Below are 24,430 nucleotides of genomic sequence, written 5' to 3' on the forward strand. Positions count from 1 at the left end.
AAGAATGCGAAAGCCTCTCCTGTTTCTGTTAGCTTCTGAGCTCTCTGGGAGATCTCTGAGCTATTTCACTTAAAGATTGTTGTTTAGCTTTACAGGGCTTCTTGTCTAGATAAGATGGGAGATCAAGCTGCCATGGTAAGTATCTGATTATTTCTAATATCTCTGTTTAATAATGGTATTATGATCACTGTTTAATAATAACTTTAATTCTATTTGAATCATATACCATATTTACTTTTCTTTCCTTCCGCATTAGATAACTGCTATATTGCAATCACGCTTGGCTAGAACTTCATTTGACAAAAACAGGTACTTTTCTAATCACTTTCTACAGAGAAATCATTTTTAGCTTGGTTGATTAGTTTACTGCATTGATACTTAGGTGGTTGTTTAAGGTAGTGTGAGTTCTCTAATTCAGACTGTTATCTTTGAATTCTGAAGCATCTGGAATGGAGAGTAGGAAATTCTATGTTGTGAAGATGAACGTGTTAATTTTTTATGTCTCTAAACTGTTTTGTTTATCTGTGAATTTATTGTAAATTGGGCATCAGCATATGTCAAATAAAACTGTATAGAAAAGTCAACTGGTTTCCTGCAGCAGCATTCCTTTTCAGACTGCCTATTCAAGTAAAGATCTCAACAAAAAACTTTTTTCCTGTGTGATATATCCTTCCTGAAGTCCCCTTTCTGATGTTCCAAGGCTATAAGCTAACCTAAAACCTTTCTAAAGAATTTAAGGGTGCCTCTACCAAAGTAAGAACTGGAGGTAAACTTACTCCTTTTCTTCACTTGTAGATTTCAAAGCATTTCTGAAACGCTGCATATGGAATGTAAAGCAGAAATGGTGACGCCACTGGTGACTAATCCAGGGCATGTGTGTGTTACTGATGCTAACTTGTACTTCCAGCCTCTTAATGGATATCCTGTAAGTGTCTCATAGATGATCTTGCATACAACATGAGCACGCTGCCCTGCTAGTGGACAGATTTAATTTTCTGTACTATTTCTCTTAAATGCACATAGAGCATATCTCCAGGAAGACACTATTTTCAGTTATAATCAGAAGCTCCTTAGTTTTCTTTGATCTGTTCTGCTCTGTTGCATTTAGTGTATCTCTTCTTCTGAGGCTTTATTCTGTGCTAACTTGCTTAAAATTTACCTTCTAATGACAAAGCACAAAATGTCCTTTGTTCATTCTCTATTAATATTTGAAGATCTTTTTTTGTAACACTTCATTTAAGATAAATTCTCAAATCTTACTCTGTGATGCCGTCCCTACCTAGTGAGAGCTTTATATACATGTAGTTTACTTTGGAAGATTTTAGCTAGGTTTTCTTTTAAACTAGTCGTTTCTTTCTCTAGAGGAAAACTGAGTACCTGTTGCAGATTTCTGCTTTGGAACTTTGTCACAGAAATAGCAGCGATAGTCTTAGCAGGCTACTGACTTAGCTATGATTCTGTGAAACACCTTCAATATGGACATGGCAGTGGCACAGTTACCAGAAAATTTTTATTCTCAGGCTAATTTTTTTCCCAATTTGCTTGTCAGCATGTGAGTTTGCGTCAGCAGCCCTGCTGTTGCTCCATCTTGATATGACTGGTCCCACAGGCTGGTAGAGCAGTGTCTGGCCAGAGATGAAGGACTGAGTCAGACCCATCCTCTAATCCCAATGCTGGGCTGCTAGTATCCTCCACAGGACTCAGTACCTAAGCCCACCTCTAGTGCTCTCATCTGAGTACCCTGGGGGGAAGAAAGGAATCTGCCTAATTTGAGTGCCCTAAGGACAAGGAAAAGACAAGCAGAAGATTAAGAGAAGGAGTCTGGAGTCCCAGGAACAGAGAAAAGAAAGAAAAAACTCCAAGTGCTCTAAAAGAAACATTGACCTAGAGAGATCATGTCTGTGACAAGAGGAAGGAAAGTCTGAAGCTAGTACAGAAAATGGAAAAAGGAATAAGAGAAGTGTGTTTGACAAAGGAGGAGGAATTTGGGGAACGGATTTTTTAGCAGGGCCTGTTGCAATAGGGCAAGGAGTAATAGTTTTAAACTAGAAGAGACTAGATTCAGACTAGATAGAAAAAAAGTTTTTTACACTGACGGTAAAATGCTGGCACGCTTTGCCCAGAGAGTTGATGGATGCCCCATCCCTGGAAACATTAAGATCAGATGTGACTGGGCTCTGAGCAACCTGATCTAGTTAAAGATGTCCCTGATCATTGCAGAGGGGTTGAACTAGATGTTCTTTAAAGGTCTGTTCCGACCCAAACTCTTTTTATGATTCTATGACATGCTAGAAGTATGTCCAGGCAAGGAAAATGTGTGTCACAGTGGAAGATGACAGTGCCATTTTTTCCAGCCGCCAGGTGGCATCATTGGCACAGTTTGCCCAGCAGCTCGATGGCTTCTTTACTTTTGAAATCGTTTGTTGTGTGCTGCTTCTCTCTTGCATGAGTGTTGCAACTGGTGACAGACTCGGTTGACAATACACTGTCGTGTATTTATTCTTAAACTACTTTGCTACTCAGGCAAAAAACAACAGCAAAGACAAACTTCCTCTTTTTAATGTGACTGCTTAGCATCTTTGTTCCACTGCTAAAATGACATGGATGGATATTGTTTTCGTGTTGCTAGTATTTATAGTTAGCAAAAACTTCAGACTGTCTGGAGAGGGTAAGGTAGAACATAAACCTGCTGATATGTCTCCATCTTTTCTTTCCCCTCCCTCATGCCCCACAGAAACCGGTTGTACAAATAACACTGCAAAATGTGCGTCGGATCTATAAAAGAAGACATGGGCTAATGCCACTGGTAAGCTCAAATATTTATTTTATTTTCATGTCTTGCTGTGTATATTGTTTCTTAAAATGACCCACTGAAACCGTGTACATCGTTAGGTAAAAAACATGCATTTTTAGGAGCTCTGGAGTAAGTAGTGAACGGCACTTGATGATCCCTTCTGGTTCTTAAGTGTTTTATTTCCTTATGTTGTCAAAAAGATGAAAACAGAAAGAGTGAACTCTGACAAGGATGAAAAGTTTTTTTCATAAGCAGTCAGGTATAGGGGAATGGGGGAAGGGAGTATCACCAGGGAGCAATTCATTCCGTTTATCTCAAACACCTATCCTGGGTTAGAATTAATTTCTTTTTCATAGTGCATTTTCTCTCTGGATTGATTCATGGAGGAAGTTTGGTCACTGCTTCAGATAGAGGCTAATGTGGAGTGATGAGTCCCACTGTACATGACTAAGAGATGATGAGACTGCTCCAGCGGAACTTCAGTTCTATGCTTTCAGTGTTTGCACTGAAATTTTAGTCTTGTAGAAAATGTTTTGTTTTGAAACACAATTAAACCAAATAGACATTTAATTCTTTTGCATCACTCCATTCACTTAGGCAAAAAAAAATATATTACCTATGCTCAATTAATCCAGGCAGAGCCAATCTATGGACAGCTGTAAAAGCCATGTGCTCAGTTGGATGTAAACTGAATACTTTTATGATTAGAAATAGAAAAGTTAAAATATTTCACTTTGTGGGCAAAACTGCTCCCCAGTATAGAGTCTGAAGATTTAGATATTAGTAACTGGAATATTCTGTTAACAAACACGAGTATTACAGCTTGTTAGTACTTGCTCTCATTTATGTTTTTCCCCCTGTTAACTTTTAAGGGCCTTGAAGTATTTTGCACAGAAAACGATCTATGTTCTGACATCTACTTGAAATTCTACAACTATCAAGATCGAGATGAGGTCTATTTCCTTATTGCAACATATATAGGTTTGCAGTATTTATTTATTCATGTCATGTGGAGTACCTTGTGAAGGGAAATTTGTCTGGGTTTTGGTCTGTTGATTTGTGGGAAGAATGAGAAGAATAAACAGAAGCTGTAAAAAAATTTAATAGAAGTAAACAAAGATCAGAATAAAGGTTGTGAAATTGCATCTATTTGTATGTGTTTGAAGAGCTGAGTATGAAATCTGATATGGCATTAACTAATTCTTTTAATTTGCAACTTGATATGCACTGTCATTTAACACACACCCACCAAAAAAACCCAAACAAACAAATGAAAAAAAAAAACCCTCAAAACACTCTCTTCAAAGTAAGAGATAAATAAGATCCACTCAGCTAAACAGTGTTTTGCTGAAAGAATATACACTGACTTGTGTATGGATCCCCTTGGCACTCAGTTTAGTCCAAGTAAAAATCCTATTGAGAAACTTCCTGCAGTGGGTGGATCTCCGGTGCACACATTTTGAACTTTCCTCAGTCTTAGTGATAGTTGATGAAAAGTACCATCCTGAAATAGTTAAATTCTTATTTCTATTAAGTCTTGTATTCATTAATTCCTGGAGAGTGATGCATGTCTTTTGCAGATGGTGAACAGAAACTTTCTAAAAAACACATATACTGGAAAAAAAGGAGAAAAAAACAGTTTTCCTGTAATGCTACTTCAACTGAAACACTGAAACTCATATTTACTGCCAATATTGAAAATGTTTATGTAAATTTTTTGCTATTTTGTTTTTGTACCAGAGCTCTAGTTCTGTTTTAATGAATTCGCCTAAATATCAGTTGACATTTTCCCCACTTCAGAAAGCAAAGTGGAAAGGTCACAAAGGAGTTACTTTCACTGAGAATTATTTTAGTGTTTTACATTTTTCTTTGGAAAGCAAATAGATTCTGACATTATTTTCTCTATTATTGAAATAACCGCATGCTATTCCCCTGCTTCAGACTTTGTTTTCTGGATAACTTTCAAAAATGAAATTTCAAGGTGCAGATGATGATGATGATGATGATGATGTTAGAGCTTAGAGATAAAAAAAAAGCCTTTTATCTAAAGGTGTTTGTAGCACCTCGGTATCTTTCTCTGACAGCAGAAGATCCTCTCTTTGAAGGTGCTAACACTTTTTACTTGTAGAATTTAAAGTACTAAAGTGAATGGAGGACTGGAATGTGCCTTTCCAGCCTATGGTGAGCTAAAATAGAGGCCTGATTTGATCTAATCCAAATTTTTTTCTTGCCATCATGCCATGGTTGCAGTCCTTCATTTCAGGCATTTGGCAAGGTACTGTAAACTGAATCAAAGAAAGGAACAATTTAAAAATAAATAAGTAACCCAGTTGTCCATCAGCATACCTTGATATTACAGCTCTTAAGCAGAGAGTACTGCAGCTTGAATTTCTTGAGCCCATGCCTATAATTCAAACAGAAGCTCCGGGTGCATAATTCCTACTTTCTTAAGTAGGACTCAAGTTTTCTTTTCCCTCTAGTCTCTGTTTCACTGGTTCTGAAATTAGATCTTCTTCATGTACATATATGACTTCGTTCCACACATCATTGTTAGTGAGTGTCCTTAGTTGAACAGTAAGAAAATGTATTTAATTTTTTTCTTGACTCTAGCAGAACTACTTCTGGAAATTTGAAATCTTAAAGGTTACCAGATTGCCAAGAGCCTTGTTCATGGGCTGGAAACATTTTTCTGTTCCTCCATAAATGTTCATCCATTCTTTTTGTTTTGTTTCAGCACTCCTTCTTTATTTTTTTTCTTGGTTGAATGCACTTTAGGCCCATTTGAAAAGGTCTTTGAAAAGTGTGAAGTATGGTAGCTATTGAAACATGAAGTTGCCACTTGATTCTGACTTGTCCTATTAAGCAACTATGCCCTTAATTATTTTATAGTATCTTGCATAATGTTAATCACATTATAATTTGGGGGTGGAACTCCAGACGTCACAACTCTTAATGTTTTGTTTTATTTTAGAAAATCATATTGCAGAGCATACAGCTGAAAGTTATATGTTGCAGTGGCAACGAGGACATATTTCAAATTACCAGTATCTTCTTCATCTCAACAATCTGGCTGATAGAAGCTGCAATGATCTCTCCCAGTATCCTGTATTTCCTTGGATCATAGCAGACTACTCTAGTTCAGTATTAGGTATGTGTATAAAAAAGGCATGTTACTGCATCATATCCAGCCTGAAATGTGTGGGGGGGGGGCTTTTACACTGCATAAAATTCATGTTACATCAAAATGAATCTGGTATTAGTGATCTTGGATGTTTTCTTGTGGACTTAACCTTCCCCTCTGGTTTAGGGGACAAAATACCTCACCTTTTTCTGTTAAGTATTGCACTCCTCACATACAGAGTATGTTCTAAACGTCTCCTTGGTTGCTTTGCAAATCAGCAGTACTGAGCATTCAAAGCCTTTCTGTGATTCTAAAAAATAGAAAAGAATCAGTTAAATTACTATTTATGGAACAACTTTGATGCTCTGAAATGTGTAGAATCTAGGTGTTCTTTTATAATTCTTTACATTGCAAGCTGAATGGAAGAGTCTGACAAGGCTTGTGCCTAAATAGGCTCCTTTATTAAGGATCTTAGAGCAGTTTGTGTGGGAAGCTGGTCCTTTTGAGGATTGTGTCCTTCTACAAGTAGTAGAGTAGGGGTATCTCATGGTGTTCATCAGCACCTGCTCAAACACTTCAGTCTGGTTGTATGGTAGGACTTAACTACAGCCTGACAGAATAGTTAATGATAATAGTTAATAGGAAGAAGGTGATACCAGCTGTTTTTGTGCCTCAGGTAGCAGGACCTTGCCTAGGTAATATTTATTGCAGTAACTGTCTCATACATTAACTACTGGTTCTTAAGCAAGAGATTATGAGATTATCTACCTGGAAGGAAGAAGATGAGTAGCCGTTTACAATAAGATTTAATGATTTTGCAGTTAGTAGGGAGAGAGAAAATTACTTAAGGGGTTCTGTGTTGTTTTTTGTTTGTTTTGTTGCTGTTTGGGTAGGTTTTTTCTTTTGTTTTTAAATATTGATTAGAGTACATGAATGTCTAATAGAATACTTAGTCTATAAAATTTATTTTTTTAGATCTTACAAAGCCTGAAACATTTCGTGACCTTAGTAAACCAGTTGGTGCCCTGAATAAGGAAAGGCTGGATAGGCTATTGGTATGTATATCTTGGCATTTATGTGCTGCACATTTTTGGCCTTGTACCTATTGGCAATAAAAGAAGCTTTGTCCAGCAAGATTTGGGAAATACATAGATATTAAAGCTAACTATAAACCTATCAGAAGCAAACATACCTATAATGTTTTCAGCTTAATTTCATCAGTACTGGTTTTGTCAGTACTAATTTAAAATTATTAGAATCTGTTTCCTCTCTCTATTTCATATGTAATGCTTTTGAATATTTTCCCTTGCTTTTAAAACAATATCCCCAAATCCATTTAAGTATGTTTATGGTAAGCATTGAGATGCTATAAGCATACGTGGATATATGAAACTTCAAGACCAATGGATTTAAACGCATAATGTAAAATATATTTGAAAAAAAAAAACAAACAAGAAAAAGTGGTAGAAATCTGAAGTATTTCAATTAAGAAAAATGCTGAATTTGAGGGAGAGTACTTCAAAGGGTGGAAATCTGGATCCATGGAGATCAGAGCACTAACTTGAAAATTCTATATGCAGATAATAGTGCACCAAGTTTTTCCATTTCTCAGAGTAGGCTTTCTTTTCATAAGCTGTCAAATGCATAGTTACAGACTTAAAAGGTCCTCAGTTTCTTGGGTTTTAATTCTTTGTATAAAATCATTGTCTCCTATGGAAAGTTAATTATGCCAAAATAATTTACAGAACATAACTATATTTAATGTGCAGGAACCTTTATTAGTTCTTAATAAAGCATTAGAAAAAATTATTGACAGAATTAACTGCATTATATTGATAAAGAAGATAAGATGTTTTAAAATCATACAGCTTCCTAAGGTTGCGGAAGGTAAGAACATGATCAATATTATGCTTTCAGTAACAGTAGATAAAGTTTTCTTTCTAAAATCTGACTTTTCTCAAACTGTTATCTGCCTTATACTTACTGCAATAAAAGTCATTGTGTTTAGGTTATGATAGATTTTAGGATAACACACAGGAGCTTCAGACAAGAAGGAATATTCCAGGTTGAATTGAGTCAGTATGTTCTTCCATACTCTCACTAAACTTGATGTGAAAGACAAAAAAGGAAGTCTTTTTACACACCTTGGAAATTGAATCATTGCAGTTACATGTGAAAGTGAGAGAGGAAAAAAGCCTGAATGTCTGATAGTTCTGGATGATCAGTTTTAACAACTGTTTTGCTGTATCAATTTGCTCTGATTAAAGCTGTATAGTTATTAGAACTTAAGCGTTTGTTTTATTGTTAGAAAAATAATTGAGGGCCCTAATCTGTGCCTTTAAAAAACATGTATGTGTTTAGTATTGAGGGAAAGCAGGAATGCTGATTTTAAACAGACATTTCTTTCTTCTTATGTTGCAGACACGTTATCAGGAAATGCCAGAGCCTAAGTTCATGTATGGAAGCCATTATTCATCTCCGGGTTACGTTTTGTTTTATCTTGTTAGAGTTGGTAAGACAGCTTTTACATGCTCTCTGAGCAGACAATTACCTCCAAAGCATACAAGGCTTGGAGCAAGCTGATGATTTTTTTTCTCCTTAGCTCCAGAATACATGCTCTGCCTGCAGAACGGAAAGTTTGATCACGCTGACAGAATGTTCAATAGGTTTGTTTACATTTTGTCTATAACTAGTCTGGTTTTGTTTTCAAATACGCATTAATGGGGACTGCAAAGCCTTAAAAATAATTTTTTATTTTTTGTATTATCTAGTATTGCAGAAACCTGGAAAAACTGTTTGGATGGTGCGACAGATTTCAAAGAGGTAAATGGCTGGAAAAGTATTCAAGTGTTTCTTGTTATCTCTGCTATGCTTTCTCATCTCCTGTTGATCTGAGAGTTTTTGGTTGGGGTGTGTTTGGTGGTTTCTTATTTTGTTGTTTGTGGTTTTCAGTTGTGTGGGTTTGTTTCCTTTTTTTTGTTGTGTGGTTTTTTGTTTGTTTGTTTTTGTTTTGGGTTTTTTGTTGTTGTTGTTTGTTTTTGGTTTTTTGGGGTTTGGGTTTTTTTAAGGCTGATGATTACATTTCATGAATGCTTTATGAATGCTGTTGTAATCCTGTATCAATTCTATAACTCCACGATTGCTTGCCTGTGTCTGCTTTCTGGCTTTTAGTTTAGCAGAAATATCATTGTGAATGTTACTGGAAATAAATGGGAATTACCAGAGTGGATTAAGGCTGCAAAGATGTAATTTTATGTACTGTCTGCTGGAATCTTGAAAAGATTTGGCTGTATTGCAATACTACCTCTGGAGAAGTTAAACTCTAGAAGTAGTATCTTAGTTTTTTTTAGCCTTAAGAAACTATAACTTGGAGAATATGTTGAGAGTAATGAACTGTCAGATAGTGAGCACTGTTAAACTCCTTTCTCAAAGAAACATTATTGAATACAGTGGTAAAAAAAGTCTATACTTAATGGTTAGCTATGATGGTATTTAAATAATTGATTTAACCTCTGAAACTTCTGTCATAATTCTAGTTTTATTCTAGATTTTTCTCTTTATTCTTACTTGATGTACTGAAAATATTGAAAATGAGAAGGTACCTATGCAATAAGAGTTCTAAAGATACTCTTAGATATTATGGGTTTATATGTCACACATTACATGTTAAAATATGCGTGCCACTCTGAATTTAGTTCAGAGAACTGCCTTGTAGGTAAAGCTTGGAAAATTAGTGCTTAACTTTAGGACTTGACATACAAACTTTGAACTTTGGTAACTGTGGCAGTTTGAGCCGCTTTCTCTACACTGAACATATTCTGTTTAAATGATCAAAACTAAGCTAATCTCAAAACTTGCTTTGTTTCTTTGTTTGTTTAACTTCCAGTTGATTCCAGAATTTTATGAAAACGATCCTAGTTTTCTAGTAAACAGTTTGAAGTTGGACTTGGGAAAAAGGCAGGGTGGAAAGATAGTTGAAGATGTAGAGCTTCCACCTTGGGCATCAGGTAATAATAGTCAAACTTCTTGTATTATATACATTAATTCAAGATTATCTGGATTCCTGGAATGGTGGTTCTTCCTCAAAAATGTGCATTATGGTTTCTTCTAAAGGAATTCTTTCTTTAAAACATTGACATAATTAATAGTTGCTTTTAATTTTTATAAGAAGTTTGAGGTTTTGTGTGGGGTGTTTGGTTGGCTTTTCAAGAAGGAGGGACAGAGTTGGATACCAATACTGAGTGGGTTATCTTCTCCTTTAATTAACCCTTCTTTTGTCAGGTCCTGATGACTTTCTTCAGAAGAGCCAAGAGGCTTTAGAAAGTCAGTATGTATCAGAACATCTTCATGAATGGATTGACATAATATTTGGCTACAAGCAGAAAGGAAGTGAAGCAGTTGCAGCTCACAATGGTAAATACACACTTTATGGAAACAGCAAAAAAAGGGATGCTTCAATTAGGCAGGAATGGTAAATAACAAGATATCTAATGCTTGTTTTGTTTTGAGCTTTCATAACTATGCTTTGAATGCTTGATCCCTAAAGGAAATGCAGTTGTTCAGTACTGGAAATAATGACGTATCTGATAACATTGCCTTCATGGTGATTTGCATCTTTGAGGGTGTACTTAAGGTGGTAGGCAAGAAAATTCTATAGCATTGCTGTAAATTGCTCACACAGCATGGCGTGGCAATATAGTATGGAATTAGTATTTCCCTATTTAAAATGGGAGTCTGCAGGGTCTCCATGTAAACTTGTATTTAACTTTCCCCCATTTCAATTGCAGTATAAGAATTTCAATGCAATATTCCCCCTCCTCCTGAGAGAACTAGCAAGGGAAAGAATGAGCTAATGGGCTAAAGCTCTTTAGGAGAAAGAAAGAAGGATTTGTGGGTTTGTCCTTGTCTATCTATATACTACTGTATGTGGGAAGTTTCCCTGTTTGCAATCTTATTCTGAACATGTGTTTAGGCACTGTGGGTGCTTACAAAGGGGAATGGGGTTATGTGATTGCTGTGTTGATGTATTTATCTAAACCTAATAGTAATACCAATTATTAACTTATTCAGCAGTCTGATATTTAGCTGTGTATGTTACTAAACAATAAGGAAATGTCCTCATAGTAAGGAAAGATTAGCAGATCATATTTTTATGGTGTTTACTCCAGAAGCAGTGATCCTTTTGAAGGATTGTAAGTAAAAGACAATGTTGAGATAATTTGCACTTAGCAAGACAGAAAAAGTTTAGGAAGAAAACCTTACTACAGTGGTGGAGACAGAAGGAATAAGCAACTCCTCATTTGGTAGTCAGTATTTGCTTCCAGGGTAAGATAGTGTAGCTTGTTTTGTGATGGGGTGTTTTTGGGGTTTGTTTTAGTTTTGGGTGTGTGGTTTTTTGTTGTTGTTGTTGTTGGGGTTTTTTGTGTTTGTTTTTTGTTGTTGTTGTTGTTGTTCATTTCTTTTTAGTGTACTTTCCCACATGTCCTTAAAGCATGATTTGGCTATATTTTAGAATTTCAGGGTTTGGCAGCCAGTCATGCTGTGAATGTAAACGTCAATTACAATGTATCAGAGACTTTAAATACAGTAAATCAGCATATAAGTTATGGCACCTCTATTTTTACCTCTCAAATGAGAGCATTTTATGCATAATATGCTGCTTCTGCTGCAGTGTGGATTTTATTAGCATAATGAATTGCAGACACTTGAGTAGATAAAAGACAGAAGGGATCTGTGTGTAAATGAACTTATGTCAAAGTAAATGTTCTTATGCAGAGGCCCCAAAGTAATTCACATAATGGCAAATGAAAAGGTGAATACACAGACCTTTCTGATCATTCTTTATTACTTTTTTGTTACTTGTCTAAAAACTAACCAGAGATCCAGTTATGCAACTGTTATTTATCTATTTCTGCATTAACTGGGGGAAAGTATTTAATGAAGCTTAAATGAGTCATCCTTCCTTTATGAAAGGACTCATTTCTTTTGAAACTTTCCAAGAGTCTCCTAAAAATCCTAAACTTCTTTCAGGTTGAAAAAACAGGATTAAAATGTAAGACCTCAAACTTTATAGCCTGCTGAAACAGCTTAGTTGCTTAAATATAGCCAAGATGAGTAAAAAAGAAAGCTTTGTTTTATAGCAAGACAAACACAATGAGCCTTGTATACCTACATTGTACAAATAAACTTTTTTTTCCAGTGTTTCACCCATTAACTTATGAAGGAGGAGTGGATTTAAACAGGTAATTATCAAGAATCTGAATGTTTTTGTTAAAGCAGTTAGTTGAGTTTTTCAGTATCTCTGCAAGTTCTCTGCCAGCTGTAAAAGGGCTCTGTGCATGAATGGTGTAGTTATTCTTTCATGCTCCCAAATATGCAGAGAACCAGCATCATGTTCTCAGTTTTAGCATGTCTTGGAAGATTGTTACTTGAACATTTCTTCAGTCCAGCTTTTTGAAATTGCTTCACTTTTTCAATTGATGAGCATATTGCCATTGTACATAAACAAAATGATGCAGCTATCATATGACTGTCTGTCAAATCTGTAGTAAATCAGTTCTGTAAGAATTTGTGATGGCCTGTGGTGCTATAGTAACTGCACATGCAGGCCCTTGCTTTCGGGGAACGGGAAGGGAAAAAAAGTACTCGCCTCCTTGGCTTAATTATATATCTTGTTTTATAAAGTATTATGGACCCCAATGAAAAAGTAGCTCTGCTGACACAAATTTTGGAGTTTGGACAGACGCCAAAGCAGTTGTTTACAACCCCTCATCCTCAAAGGATAATACCGAGGTTGAAAAGCTTGTCTCGAACATCGAGTCACAGCGTTTCCATAACTGAGTCTCCAGGTAAATGTTTAACAGATAAACTGATGATGTAAAGGATTTGTAACTTTGAGTAGTTCTGTATATTTCTCCCCCAGGATCTCATTATTCAACTCTCTTGGTTCCATTCTGTGTAAGCCAACTCAAAATAAATCCATGAACTAAATGTTAAAGAAAAATGGACAAGACCAGTTTCAAATTTGAAAAGATGTCAGCCTGCTTTGTCCTGCATTTTGCCTTCTGTTCCAGTGATCTCCTCTGGGACTGTTCATCCTCTGCTCCTGAAGCTGTGGGAGGGCTGTCATCCCTGGCCTTTCACAACACTTCAAATTCAAGCTGATAATACAACAGTTTCAGTGACTGTATCTGCATTGTAGATAGTGTAAAGATTTGTTCAGGTTTTTAACAGGGATGTTCTTTGGGGTGATCATTTGGCTTGATCAAAGTAACCCCTAATAGCTTAAATTAAGCTATTTTAAGCTTAAATTAAGCTTTTCCATGACCTGAATGAAAATATGTAAGGAAAGTACTCTTTTTTTTTTTTCCCCCTAAATACAAAGGGACAAAGTTGATTAAATAACTTCAAGAAAAGGATATGTAATGCCTTCACAGACTTCTGTTCAAGGCAGAATTTACACCACTTCTCTGAAACTAAGATGCTATTGTCCTCATCATATGTACAGTGATCTAACTATAAATTGGACTGAATCTTCAGCCCAGGTATCACTTGGAAAGGTTTTTCTCATTTAGTTGTCTTCAATTCACCTACCATTTGATAGCCTTCATTTTTAAGCAGAGGACTGAAGATGAGTGCTACTTAGTGGGGCAACCTGTAGCATCCAGATGGCAAGAGTGGCTTTGAAAGTTTTATGTGATGATAATGGTCATATGTGTTAGATAGGTGTGGTGGTATGCTGCCTAAGTCATTAATTCACAGGTGAACAGTTCCTCTTGGGTTTGACCTTTTTATAGTAATTGACATCTAATTATCTCAATTTTGTTGCATTTTTCACTCCTTTTGTAACAGTGAAGTTGTGACATTCAAAACAGAGTACAATAGAATAACAAAAGCATATGCTTTATTGTAGCAATAAATTGCTTTTCTAGTATTTTTACATTTGGAAAGCTCTTGGCATTTCAAAGGCTCCAAAACATCTTTGCCGAGAAGTTTTTGGTTTTTCTATTTTGTTTGTTTTCCATTTTGGAATTATGTTCTGTAAAGTCTGCAGTTCAAAAGCCCTGGTTTGGGGAGAAAAATCCTATTTTTGACTGTGTAAGCCTATGGAAATTAAGGAAGAGATTTGGAAATAAGCTATTGATCTTGTCGCTCTCCACATTAGCCTAAAGGTCTTATTCCTGGAGCTCTGCATTATTTCTGTACTTTCATATTTGTGTCTGCAACTTCAGCTACCTAGGTATTTGAAATCTGTCTTTATTTTCTATTTGTGATGAAACTTTGTCGTGGCATTTTATTGCAGTTTCTCCAAATGAAGAATCATTTGAAGATTTGACAGAAGAAAGTATAACACTTGCCTGGAACAATATTGCCAAATTAAAATTAGATGAGCAATATAAAATTCACAAAGAGTAGGTACTATTCTTTTCAGTCAAAATTCTTCCATTTAATTGGGGTGGGGGTCTGTGTGTCAATTTAAATGATGGGTTAGGATTTCAGGTAAATACTTTTCTTTGTGAGATGGCTTATTGATTTGATTGTGCAAGATGAGTCTGAGTATATGGTGGGTTATCAATCTAGAAAAGGTATTTGTCAGGTTGATTTTTGTTGTTGTTGCTCCTTATGCAGAGCTAGAGCTAAGTTCATTACTCTTTCAGTACCTGAAGCAGCAGCCAGATAAAGACTTCCATTTGTTTTTTTTATAACCCCAGGAGGACCTAACTTCTTCATCCTATCTGAGTTGAAAGGTTAAACACTTAACTTCAGCTACTGTACACCTCAAGCTGCTGCTGTGTGAGCAGTTTGCCAAGTCTCCAGCTATAGGTTTTCAGTTAATCCAGGTACCAAAGTACTGTTCTGATGGATTCTTAGGGAGTCAAGAGTCAGCAGGGCCACTTCAGGTGAACTTTGAAAATACCGAATAAAGAACAATGTCAGCTATATTTTAAAGAACAGACTTTTCTTTGGCCCCATCCCTTGTTGTAGTGGCCAGACTACTAGGAGGATTTCTTTCTACCTTAATTCCAGCTACTTTTTTGGTGATTGCAACCCAATCTAGGAAAATATTATTATGTCCATAAAAAAAGGTAATACTTGTAGTTGAGAAAGGGCTTCTGTTACCAAATTCTTAGCGTCCTTTCTGATGAGGATGAAGTTCTTGCAGAACACTATGGGGATCCTGTACTAGTGTTTCACATATTGTATCAAGATATATTTTTGTCTCTAGGACAGATAACACACCACTGCAGTGCCTTTAATCTCCTTGAATGTCTTAGTGCTTACAGAGATCAAATAACAGAGTTCAACTGTAGTCTATTTATAGTATGGTAGTTAAGTTTTAAAACCTATGAAGTCACCTACAAGCTTATTTGCATTAAACAGGGCAATTACTGGAATAGCAGTCCCTTGCAGTGGGTCTTCTGTTTTCACTACATCCCAAGGTAAGTATTATTGCGCAGGTATTTACCAAATGCAGGTTTGTTTTTGAACAAAATGGCATGAAATTTAAATACATATTTCCTGCAAATAAATAGTTCAAGTAAATGAATTTGTTCACCTTCAGATGACTTCGACTCAAGGATTTCAATATTATCTAGGCTTGGGAAGATAATCTTGGTAATAATAGAAATTTCTCCATTTAGATACCAGAGTTCTCCTAGAGTTGAATTGAATGGGCAGGTAACTGGTTCAAAACAGGGTAGTCCCAGGCCCAAGTCACAAAGTTTCTCAGACTATGAGAAACCTATATTTGCTTTTCACAGTAAGGTATTTGAATATTCAGCCAAGAGCAAAATTATTATCGTCTCTAATATCAAATAGTCCTTTTATCTTCTATTTTGTCCATCTTCCCCAGATTCAACTTTGAAGATGTTTTCCAAAGAGTCAAAAACTATCCAGAGAAGTGTGTCTTTTTCTAACATGGTAAGTTACTGTCAAAATAAAACCAAGATCATTGGGAATCTTCTGAAAGCTGCTCAGAGAGATGGCTCTTAGCATACATCAATGCTTCTTTTCTTTCCCCTGCCTACTCAATTGTGCTGTGTGTGAATAATTTAGCAGAGTGAATCGAAACTCTGTCAGCCACCAGAGAGACAGAGCACATTCTGCAAACATGGGGAGGGAGCATTAAATGATTTCACTTTACTTCTGCACTAGCTCTGTTCTGAGTTGGCCTGCTATCCAGGGGAAGGGCTTGTGGTAGACAAAGCTGGTCTGGCGTGAGCAGAGACTAGTCTTCCTGAGCAACCTTGAGCTGCCACTGGGACCAGAATTACTAAGCTTAGATTTCTCCCATGTGCTCACATTGCCTTACTGCACTCAAGTGTTTGAAGGCTGTCAGTCAGCTGGGAGAGGAAAACCAAGCACAGGGAGTAGAATCTATGCTGGGTGAATTTGAGCCATGCTTCTTCAATGAGCAGCGATCTCAGCAACCTCTGAACAACCCTCTGCTCCTAAAACAGAGCTTGAAAAGACATTTTGAATTTGATTTTTTTTTTCCTGTGCTTGAGCACTGTGGGCAGACCTGGGTCATAAAGATACACTCCCAGTTGTCGTGTTCAGTCTTTGATTGCAGCAAGACACTTAAATGGATAGCTTTCTCTGTACCATCATCTCTAGGGTAAATAAGAATGGCAAATAGGTTGCCCAAACAGAAGCCATAGCATGTGCTAAGTGGTCACCAAGTAAGTTGCAGGATCAAGACCCTATGGTCTGCCATGGGACATGGTAGCAGGTGAATCTCAGTACAGCAATTCCTAATGTTTAGCAAAGGGAAACTTAGGAACGTTGTTTCTTGGCACTGTAAGAAGGGAGCTCTGATTCCTAAGCCAAAAGTCTGTTTTTCATGAGGAGGCCTTGTACACTCTTTTATTCTTCTCCTCTCTGTAGTTTTAGTGCTGATCTGTTGCAGCAATGCTAGAAGAAACAGTCTTTACAGTCCAGCAGCTTGCTGTTTTTCAAACAGATCTAAAATATGACCAGTAATGATTTTAGTAGAAGCACTGATCTGATTGGTGGGTTTGTTTTGTTTTTTTTACCTTGTTGTTTCCAGTGATGGTAATGTAACTGAGCAGGTGTCTGTAAATAATGTTTCTTTTTGAGAGTATTAGGAATTAGGTAGTTACGTTTGTTCGTTGAAAGAGCTGGGCTGATAAGTAGCTGTGAAGGACAGCAAACATCAAAAGAAACCTTCATTTTTGGTTTCTGTCAGTTGTTTGCATCTAGAATTGACAGCAGCTTACAAGATGAAGAGCTGACCCAATTTCTCCTGAATGAGGAATTACATACCATGTCCTCGAAACACCAGCATTTGAAAAGAAGATCCATCAGTTCTGCATGTATTTCTGAACTTCAGTGCTACATTTATTTAGCAGAAATTAAATAGTCTTGCTGTTCAGTGTCCAAAGTCCAGGGTTTTTCTTGATTAGTGTTCATATAACACTTGCATGTTATGTTTATAGAAGATTAAAATACTACTTATTCTCCAAAATCATGTTCGTGAACACTACTTCTTTCTTTTTCTTACAGGCTCTGTCATCTTGTCTAATCTTACCAGGAGATACTACTGTCATAAGTTCTTCATGGGACAATCATATGTGTGTATTTCCTTCCTATTGACTTTATTGAATTGCATGGAGTGTCTTGGTTGTTATGTTTGTGGGTTTAGATAATGATATAGAAATTCATTGTTAAAACACAGTGTCTATTTTCTATTTTTTTCCACTAGCTTTCTGTTAGAAACTACAGAAACAAAGTTACTTTACTTAGGGGAAAAAAAAAGTTTTATAAAGGTGGGAATGATTTTATAACCTTTTCCTGTTAGATATTTTTATTCAGTTGCCTTTGGAAGACAGCAAGACATCCTAATGGGACATGATGATGCAGTCAGTAAGATCCGTTGGTGTGATGGGCGTTTATATTCTGCATCTTGGGATTCCACTGTGAAGGTTTGTAGATGGGTTTGTTACACTTCCATAACTATTTATAGCTAGCACTTTATAAAATGCAGCCAGCCAAATGCCTTGGGGTGGATATACCTGCTGTACTAGAATAATAACTTAGCTAGTATCACAGTAAGTTTCTTTCTAGAATATCTTCTTCATTTAGTTTTATCTCAACTGTTTCAAAGCTAAGTGCTACTTTTCAAGAAAATCTGTTCATTCTAACTTACTGTAGACAGGGTGATTTTGAAGGCAAACTGTATTTGTTGGAGGAACTGGAATGTTTTCTGACTTTGACTGGTGATTCTTTCTCCCGAGTGGAATAGGCTTCCAAAATGTTTAATAGTTTTGTACTTTATGTTCTTCAGCTAAGGGGACCAGAAACTTGATAATCTAAAGAGCATGCCTACAATTAGGTGGAAAGATAATTTGGAATTAGAGACAGAATTTTCCAAATTCTTTTGGAAAGAAGCCTTGTGTGTGGCTTTTTGATAAGTACACATTCAGTGCAGTGATATACCCGTGCACAGGAGGGCTCCTGTAGGCTATCTGGAATCAGCATACTCATGTTTAGTATGTGGCTCTGCTTAGGGTAAATGAGTTCAGGTGTCATTTGTTGTTGTGTTCTGCCACGTAGGCAAGGCCCAGAGTGAGCACAAGTCCTCCTTGTATCCTGAGAATTCAGACGAAACTCATCAGGGGTTATACTAATGCTTCCTTGAGCAAACCTAACTATCTGTGTTGTAGGTGTGGCATTGTGTTCCCGGAGTGACCTTGAGCAATAAAAAACACCACTTTGAACTGCTTGCAGAGTTAGAGCATGATGTTAGTGTAAGTATGTTGATATTCTAACTTGGAATAAGAAAATTAATTGCTCGTTTAAAATCAAAATCATGATCTAGTGGTAAAGCACAAGGATTGGGTTAGGGGGCTAAGAAGGCATGTTTTGGGAAATAGGTATAGGGGCTTTTTGTTTCATTTTGGGGTTTTCTTTGTCTGATGTATCCTGTACCAGTGTCCCCTGCTTCCTGAGTTGAAAGGTCCTTTTCGGGGGATTGAAACAACAGAGGTTTAAATTCCTTTGTATAAACAGAGATTTCTTAATTTGCCTTGCTCAGCTTGTATGTCCCTATGGGGGCAGGGAGGTTTGGGTTTGTTTTTTTTGTTGTTTGTTTGCTTCTTTGGTTTTGGAAGCAGACTGATCTTTTTCAGATATTTTGATTGCCCCTTAATGTAAGGCAAGCAAACGAAAAAATTCCTCTGATTGTTTACCATACTATAAAATATCTTAGTGAATTTCACTATAAATACATATCGTGTGCCGTGAATCATAAATGTGTAACTGTGCACTTTGTTTATAGCCTCTAACATCAATCTAGTAAGATATTTAGAATTACTGTGTTCTAAACCTTCTTAATAGTTTTCTTAACAGGTCACAACATAGGCAAATACTGAAACAGTTCTGGTAACATTTAAGAACTGTACTGAAGAGAATTGGAAACAACTGATGGGTAGGAAGTTTTTTAAAAGTAAAGAATTTTACCCTTAAGGGTAAAGTCTTACATTTAAATGGACAATATGGGAACTAAAAGTAATCTGAAATGTCACCTAGCATTTCTGATTCTGCAAACCACAAGCATTTTAAGATATCATCAAAACAACCTATTTTTTACTTTTTATGGTCTGGATTTTTCATAGTTGTACCTAATTTAGAATGTTGCAGAATTAAATTAAAAGCTTTTTGTAAATAAAATATCATCTTACAGACGATGGGCTTGGTTCTCTGTATGTTTAAAACCTGTCTCAAGATGGCTGACACGAAAGAATAGGAAAATCATGGAATGTTTAACTTTTTAGGTAAATACAATCGACCTTAATGCTGCAAATACTATACTGGCATCTGGAACCAAAGATGGTACCATTAGTGTTTGGGATGTTACTACAGCAACAGTGTTACACCAGTTGCCATGTCATTCTGGGACTGTATTTGATGCTGCTTTTAGTCCTGGTACGTTGGATTTCAGATTTTAATACGCACCTTTGGCAATTTCTAAGGGAATCTTATTCCTAATACCATGCAACATGCCCATGTTACTGGAATCACTACTTTAAGCGGGATGGTGAGATGTTTTGGATTGACACATCATCATTATAAACAATATAATCGTACACAAGGCTGTGCTAGGCTCTAGACCAGTGGTCTAGACTCTAAACCAATCTTGTTTATCATTGCTTGCTTGGAGACTTAATTTGCAGTAAATTATTTAGAGACAAGTAGGTCAGGCAATGTCACATCCAACACACTGTATCACAGACTGCTTTAGTAACAAGAACTGAATATCTAAACATGCTTTTTTTTGGTTCGTTTGCTTTCTTCTTTTGTACAGACAGCAGACATCTACTCAGCACAGGAGAGGACTCTTGTTTTAAAGTAATAGATGTACAAACTGGAATGCTTATATCTTCTGTAACTACTGATGAGCCACAGAGGTAATGCTGAAAACGTGCTTGTGACAAAGCTGCAAAGCCAACTTCGCTAACCGTGGAGATGGTGATAGCAGAGTGGAAAGAGCACTAATGCCAGCAACTTTTAGTGGATTACTTTTTAGAGTACAAAGTCTGACATTCTAGCATGTTGTGTGCATTAGGATGAAGCTTTCCAAACTGGGGAAAAAAACAAACAAATATCTAAGTAAATAACTATTTTGTGGGTTTTTTTCAACAATAACATTAAGGTCCATAAAAAATGATGACAGCTATAGCTAACCAGCTCTTATAGCAGCTGAGCTATGGACATGTCTAGCAAGGAGACAGTTCTCTTATTTAAATCATATCTGTCACTAATACTGATTTATTTTTTTAATTTTTTCCTTTTTATTTCAACAATCTTAAGGAAGTTTGGCTGTTACATTTAAAGACTGATCATTTTTTTTCCACAAACTGAAAAGCATACAGTTATTTATGGTCTATCAGGTAAACATATAGAATGCTTCCTCAGTTACTGGAGTAAAAATATAGCAGCCATACATGGAATACACTTGTTCACTTTTTTTTGTGGGTATACATAAATATATATGCATATGCACATATATATTTTCATTAGTTATTTACTGGAAAGTCATCTTTGCAGTTCAAGTGAGTGTTTCAGGAATATGAAGTGGCAGAAGTGAAAGCGGTGGCTCATGAGAGTACTGGGATATCATACATATATGTAGCTGACTGGGTCTTCTGTTATGGAAATATGTTTCATCCTTCGGTGGGGAGAAGGTCTGGCTGGATCTAGGGCAGTCAGAGAAGCAAGTTCGGGTCATGACACTTTAAAATAATTTGGGAATAATGTTTCCAGAAAGACTGTGTTAAAGGGTAGAGTATCCTTTGATTTTGTACCTCTATTTTCAATTCTTTTTTGACTTAGTTTGAAAATGTTTGGCTCTCATTATACAAAAGCTTGACAATGAACTGATTTTAGAATGACTTGCAGATGCTTCAAATGGGATGGAAACACCATCTTATCGGGAGCTCAGTCTGGTGAATTACTGATTTGGGACCTTCTTGGAGGAAAAGTTACTGAAAGAATCAAAGGACATACAGGTATGCCTGAACTATTCTTATTCTCAAAATTAATGGAAGATTCCTGTTTTTCAGCTCTGTTAATCAAATATTAACTGAATAATAATTGAAAGATTTTGAGAGCCATCTGCTCAGCCAGCGGGCTGTTCCTGATGTTAGGGTTACCTGGAACACCAGAACTAAAATAGGTCCATATGAGCCTCCTAGAAAATCTAATAACAATGGAGGAATATTGCTGTTTACAATACTGGCAAGAGGGAAATTACTTTCAGTTTTTCTAATTCACACATCTCAGATTCAACATTTTTCTACCTCATAGCCGTCAAAGCATAGTATAGACTGTACTGTATCTTTTGTCACAGTCTATCCAGACTGAGTCTAACAACAAATTAAGTAAAGTTCACTAGAGAAATAGTTTTAGATGGGGATTTCTAGGCTGATTAAATGTATCTGTATAGTCTTACTACATTAGCAACCATTAGCTGTTTGAAGGACAAAAACTTCTCACTTTTATTTTGTTTGGTTTTTAAGGCTATTTGACTAAGAACAGTTGTTTCAAACTTCCCCGCTGTAAGCTTGTACTCTGGAACTTGACCTGTGTAGAGATCATTCTGTAGCTGGGGAATCTTTGAAAGTGGGCTTCTAGGCATATGGTACAAGATGTGAATACACTTCTAACATGAGAAGTCCTAATGGCAGACCGGAAAAGCTCACTTTCACCAGGAATTCTTTTCCTAGTGTGCCCCCTGCATTCCTCACTGCAGCTGATGTTGTCTCTCTAGTACACAAAGTCAGCTGAGGCAATGGAGTGTGAGATCATTACTGTGAATAGGAGCAGCCACCTAGATGGCTACTAAAATTCTTCTTAGCATATATGGTGTTAGTGTAATCCAGACTAATGACCAGACAAAGATCAACTCTCTTAAGAAGATCTATTCTGTCTTCTTGAGTATCACACCTATTTGCATTTGGACTTACTTCTTTGTTGTTTGGGTTTTTTTCCCAGGTGCTGTAACATCCATGTGGATGAATGAACAGTGCAACAGTGTTATTACAGGAGGGGAAGACAAACAAATCATGTTCTGGAAACTGCAATACTAAGTGCCTTTCCCTCCAGCTGTTTAAAGGAACTCTAATTTTAAACAAAACCTTTTAAAGGAACTTAACTGTGTGCAATGATGGTTGCTGAAGTTCAACCAGATAGGAAGCTTTGTTCAACTACAACTTTCTATGTTATGGTGACTTCACTGAGAGCTCTTAACTTCCATAGCGTATGCATTTGTTTTTCATGGACTATCATACTGAAATTGCTTGTCTAAAATGATAACTGATATGAAATTAAAGACCTATTTTTCTGTAATTAAAGAGCTCTTAACTTGCAGTCATTGTTTGCTTTACATGGAATGCATCATGGCTTGCTGTTTGAACTGGTTTGAAAGAAGAAGCATTTGATTCTTAATTTAAGCCTTTTAGGACATCTGCAGCTTCGTGTCATGTCTCATGACATAATGCGTGTACCTCTAGTGTTATAGTCAACCTTCCTTCTTAGTGAACATGCATGTGATTGCAAATACTGCTTGGAACACCAAGGCAGCTGCTGTTCTGAGCAGTGGTCAGTCTGTGGTTATTTGCAAAGGCATAGAGCAGAATAAGAACGTATTCCATATTGCTTTTTCCTACTGGAAAATAGCACTAATGTATTGGCCTGAAAGAAAGACGAACATAAAACTGATTGCCTAACAGAGAACAGTTACAGATAACATGTGTTGATATAAGTATTCCCCTAATCCTGTGCCTTAAATTAGTCTTTTATGCTCTGTTACTATTGCCTTTCATGACTTGTATTACTGTCCTTCTCTTAGTAATCCAGCATTTTCATGTTTTGTTTAGTGTTCTCAACCACTTTCAACTCAAATCACCTTTGAGACAGAATTTAAATACAGCATTTAAAAGAGCTACAGCTCCTGGGCTTATCCTGATTTATTCTGGGTTACTCTCTTAACCCAGGGACAAAGCAGTGTTGCACAAGGATTATTTTCCAGCGTATCATTTCCTGTCAGGAGCTTTTCTGAAGTGAGAGACTTGAAATAGTATTTAAATGGTTTATTACAGCAATAAGCATTTGCAGTGGTGATATTGCCTGAGTATGACCCAAGATCAATATTTATTTCTCTGCTGGTATTCTCCACTGTCGGTGTTGTCCATGTGTCCAGGACAAGCATTCTTCTGAATTATGTTCACTCAGTCCTCTGTCTGTAGATATCCTGCCTTGGGTTTGACACCCATTGCCTATTCCAGAGCACAGCTGTATTGTAAAACAAATGGCCTACGGTTAAGGGCTGTTCTCTCACTCCCTTGATCTTTTTTTATGCTGGAGTGTGAACTTACTTTTCAGTAAGGTAGTGGTATTAAACCAAACTGGTATTTATTTCAGCTGCACTACTCACTTGGCTTAGCAAATAACTGAATGTTTATGTAATCAAGGAGTGTGTGTGGGGAAAGCACATGGGGCAAAAGAATAAGCCGTATCACACACTCCTGCTGGTACCAGTCTTAATCTTGCAGGAGAATGTTTGGTGTCTGCACAGTTTCTTCACCTTTCAATTTATTTACTTCCCAAAAATATCTGTGTGTAGGCAAAGATAGAATGTGATTGTTCTACACTTGCCTGAAAACGTGTTGGGGGATTGTCCTTTCTCACTAGAGGTCCTCCTGCTGAGCTAAACCAGAGGAAAATGACCCTGAAGATGTGACCCCTCAGTTTCAACTTAAACTACCTCAGAGAGAATATACTCTTAACTTTCTTTTGATTAAATATGGATGCATGCTGTGCATAGCTGAGTGCATCTGAGGTTTACTTTCTGCTGAAAAGCATGCTCACAAAACAGCTATCAGCCAGCTGCTTCATTGCCTAAAGCAGCCATAGCTTTTAAAGGGGGGGGGAAATCAAGTTAAACCCGTTACTATGTTAGTATGTCGTGTTGGGGATTTTTTTTTTTTTTTTTT

General features: G+C 36.7%; 1 protein-coding gene across 1 annotated transcript in view; it reads left to right on the forward strand.

The window, feature by feature from the left end:
* The window catches only part of NSMAF (neutral sphingomyelinase activation associated factor), a 39,440-nt gene extending 16,635 nt beyond the window's left edge, over nucleotides 1–22,805 (forward strand). Inside the window, exons 8-31 of the mRNA XM_039390413.1 lie at nucleotides 88–135; nucleotides 257–309; nucleotides 796–925; nucleotides 2,735–2,806; nucleotides 3,667–3,775; nucleotides 5,766–5,942; nucleotides 6,891–6,970; nucleotides 8,337–8,427; nucleotides 8,518–8,581; nucleotides 8,687–8,738; nucleotides 9,802–9,922; nucleotides 10,197–10,328; nucleotides 12,115–12,157; nucleotides 12,600–12,763; nucleotides 14,218–14,326; nucleotides 15,297–15,355; nucleotides 15,769–15,836; nucleotides 17,442–17,509; nucleotides 17,737–17,860; nucleotides 18,602–18,685; nucleotides 19,712–19,862; nucleotides 20,242–20,344; nucleotides 21,336–21,445; nucleotides 22,431–22,805. Of these exons, the coding sequence (XP_039246347.1) occupies nucleotides 88–135; nucleotides 257–309; nucleotides 796–925; nucleotides 2,735–2,806; nucleotides 3,667–3,775; nucleotides 5,766–5,942; nucleotides 6,891–6,970; nucleotides 8,337–8,427; nucleotides 8,518–8,581; nucleotides 8,687–8,738; nucleotides 9,802–9,922; nucleotides 10,197–10,328; nucleotides 12,115–12,157; nucleotides 12,600–12,763; nucleotides 14,218–14,326; nucleotides 15,297–15,355; nucleotides 15,769–15,836; nucleotides 17,442–17,509; nucleotides 17,737–17,860; nucleotides 18,602–18,685; nucleotides 19,712–19,862; nucleotides 20,242–20,344; nucleotides 21,336–21,445; nucleotides 22,431–22,525 (2,307 nt within the window). The 3' untranslated portion in view covers nucleotides 22,526–22,805. The remainder of the gene's footprint in view (nucleotides 1–87; nucleotides 136–256; nucleotides 310–795; nucleotides 926–2,734; nucleotides 2,807–3,666; nucleotides 3,776–5,765; nucleotides 5,943–6,890; nucleotides 6,971–8,336; nucleotides 8,428–8,517; nucleotides 8,582–8,686; nucleotides 8,739–9,801; nucleotides 9,923–10,196; nucleotides 10,329–12,114; nucleotides 12,158–12,599; nucleotides 12,764–14,217; nucleotides 14,327–15,296; nucleotides 15,356–15,768; nucleotides 15,837–17,441; nucleotides 17,510–17,736; nucleotides 17,861–18,601; nucleotides 18,686–19,711; nucleotides 19,863–20,241; nucleotides 20,345–21,335; nucleotides 21,446–22,430) is intronic.
* The last annotated feature ends 1,625 nt before the right edge of the window (nucleotides 22,806–24,430 follow it).

This window comes from Pipra filicauda, unplaced genomic scaffold (assembly GCF_003945595.2).
Source record: "Pipra filicauda isolate LSUMZ 115617 unplaced genomic scaffold, ASM394559v2 scaffold81_size6448238_pilon, whole genome shotgun sequence".
Classification (NCBI taxonomy): domain Eukaryota; kingdom Metazoa; phylum Chordata; class Aves; order Passeriformes; family Pipridae; genus Pipra; species Pipra filicauda.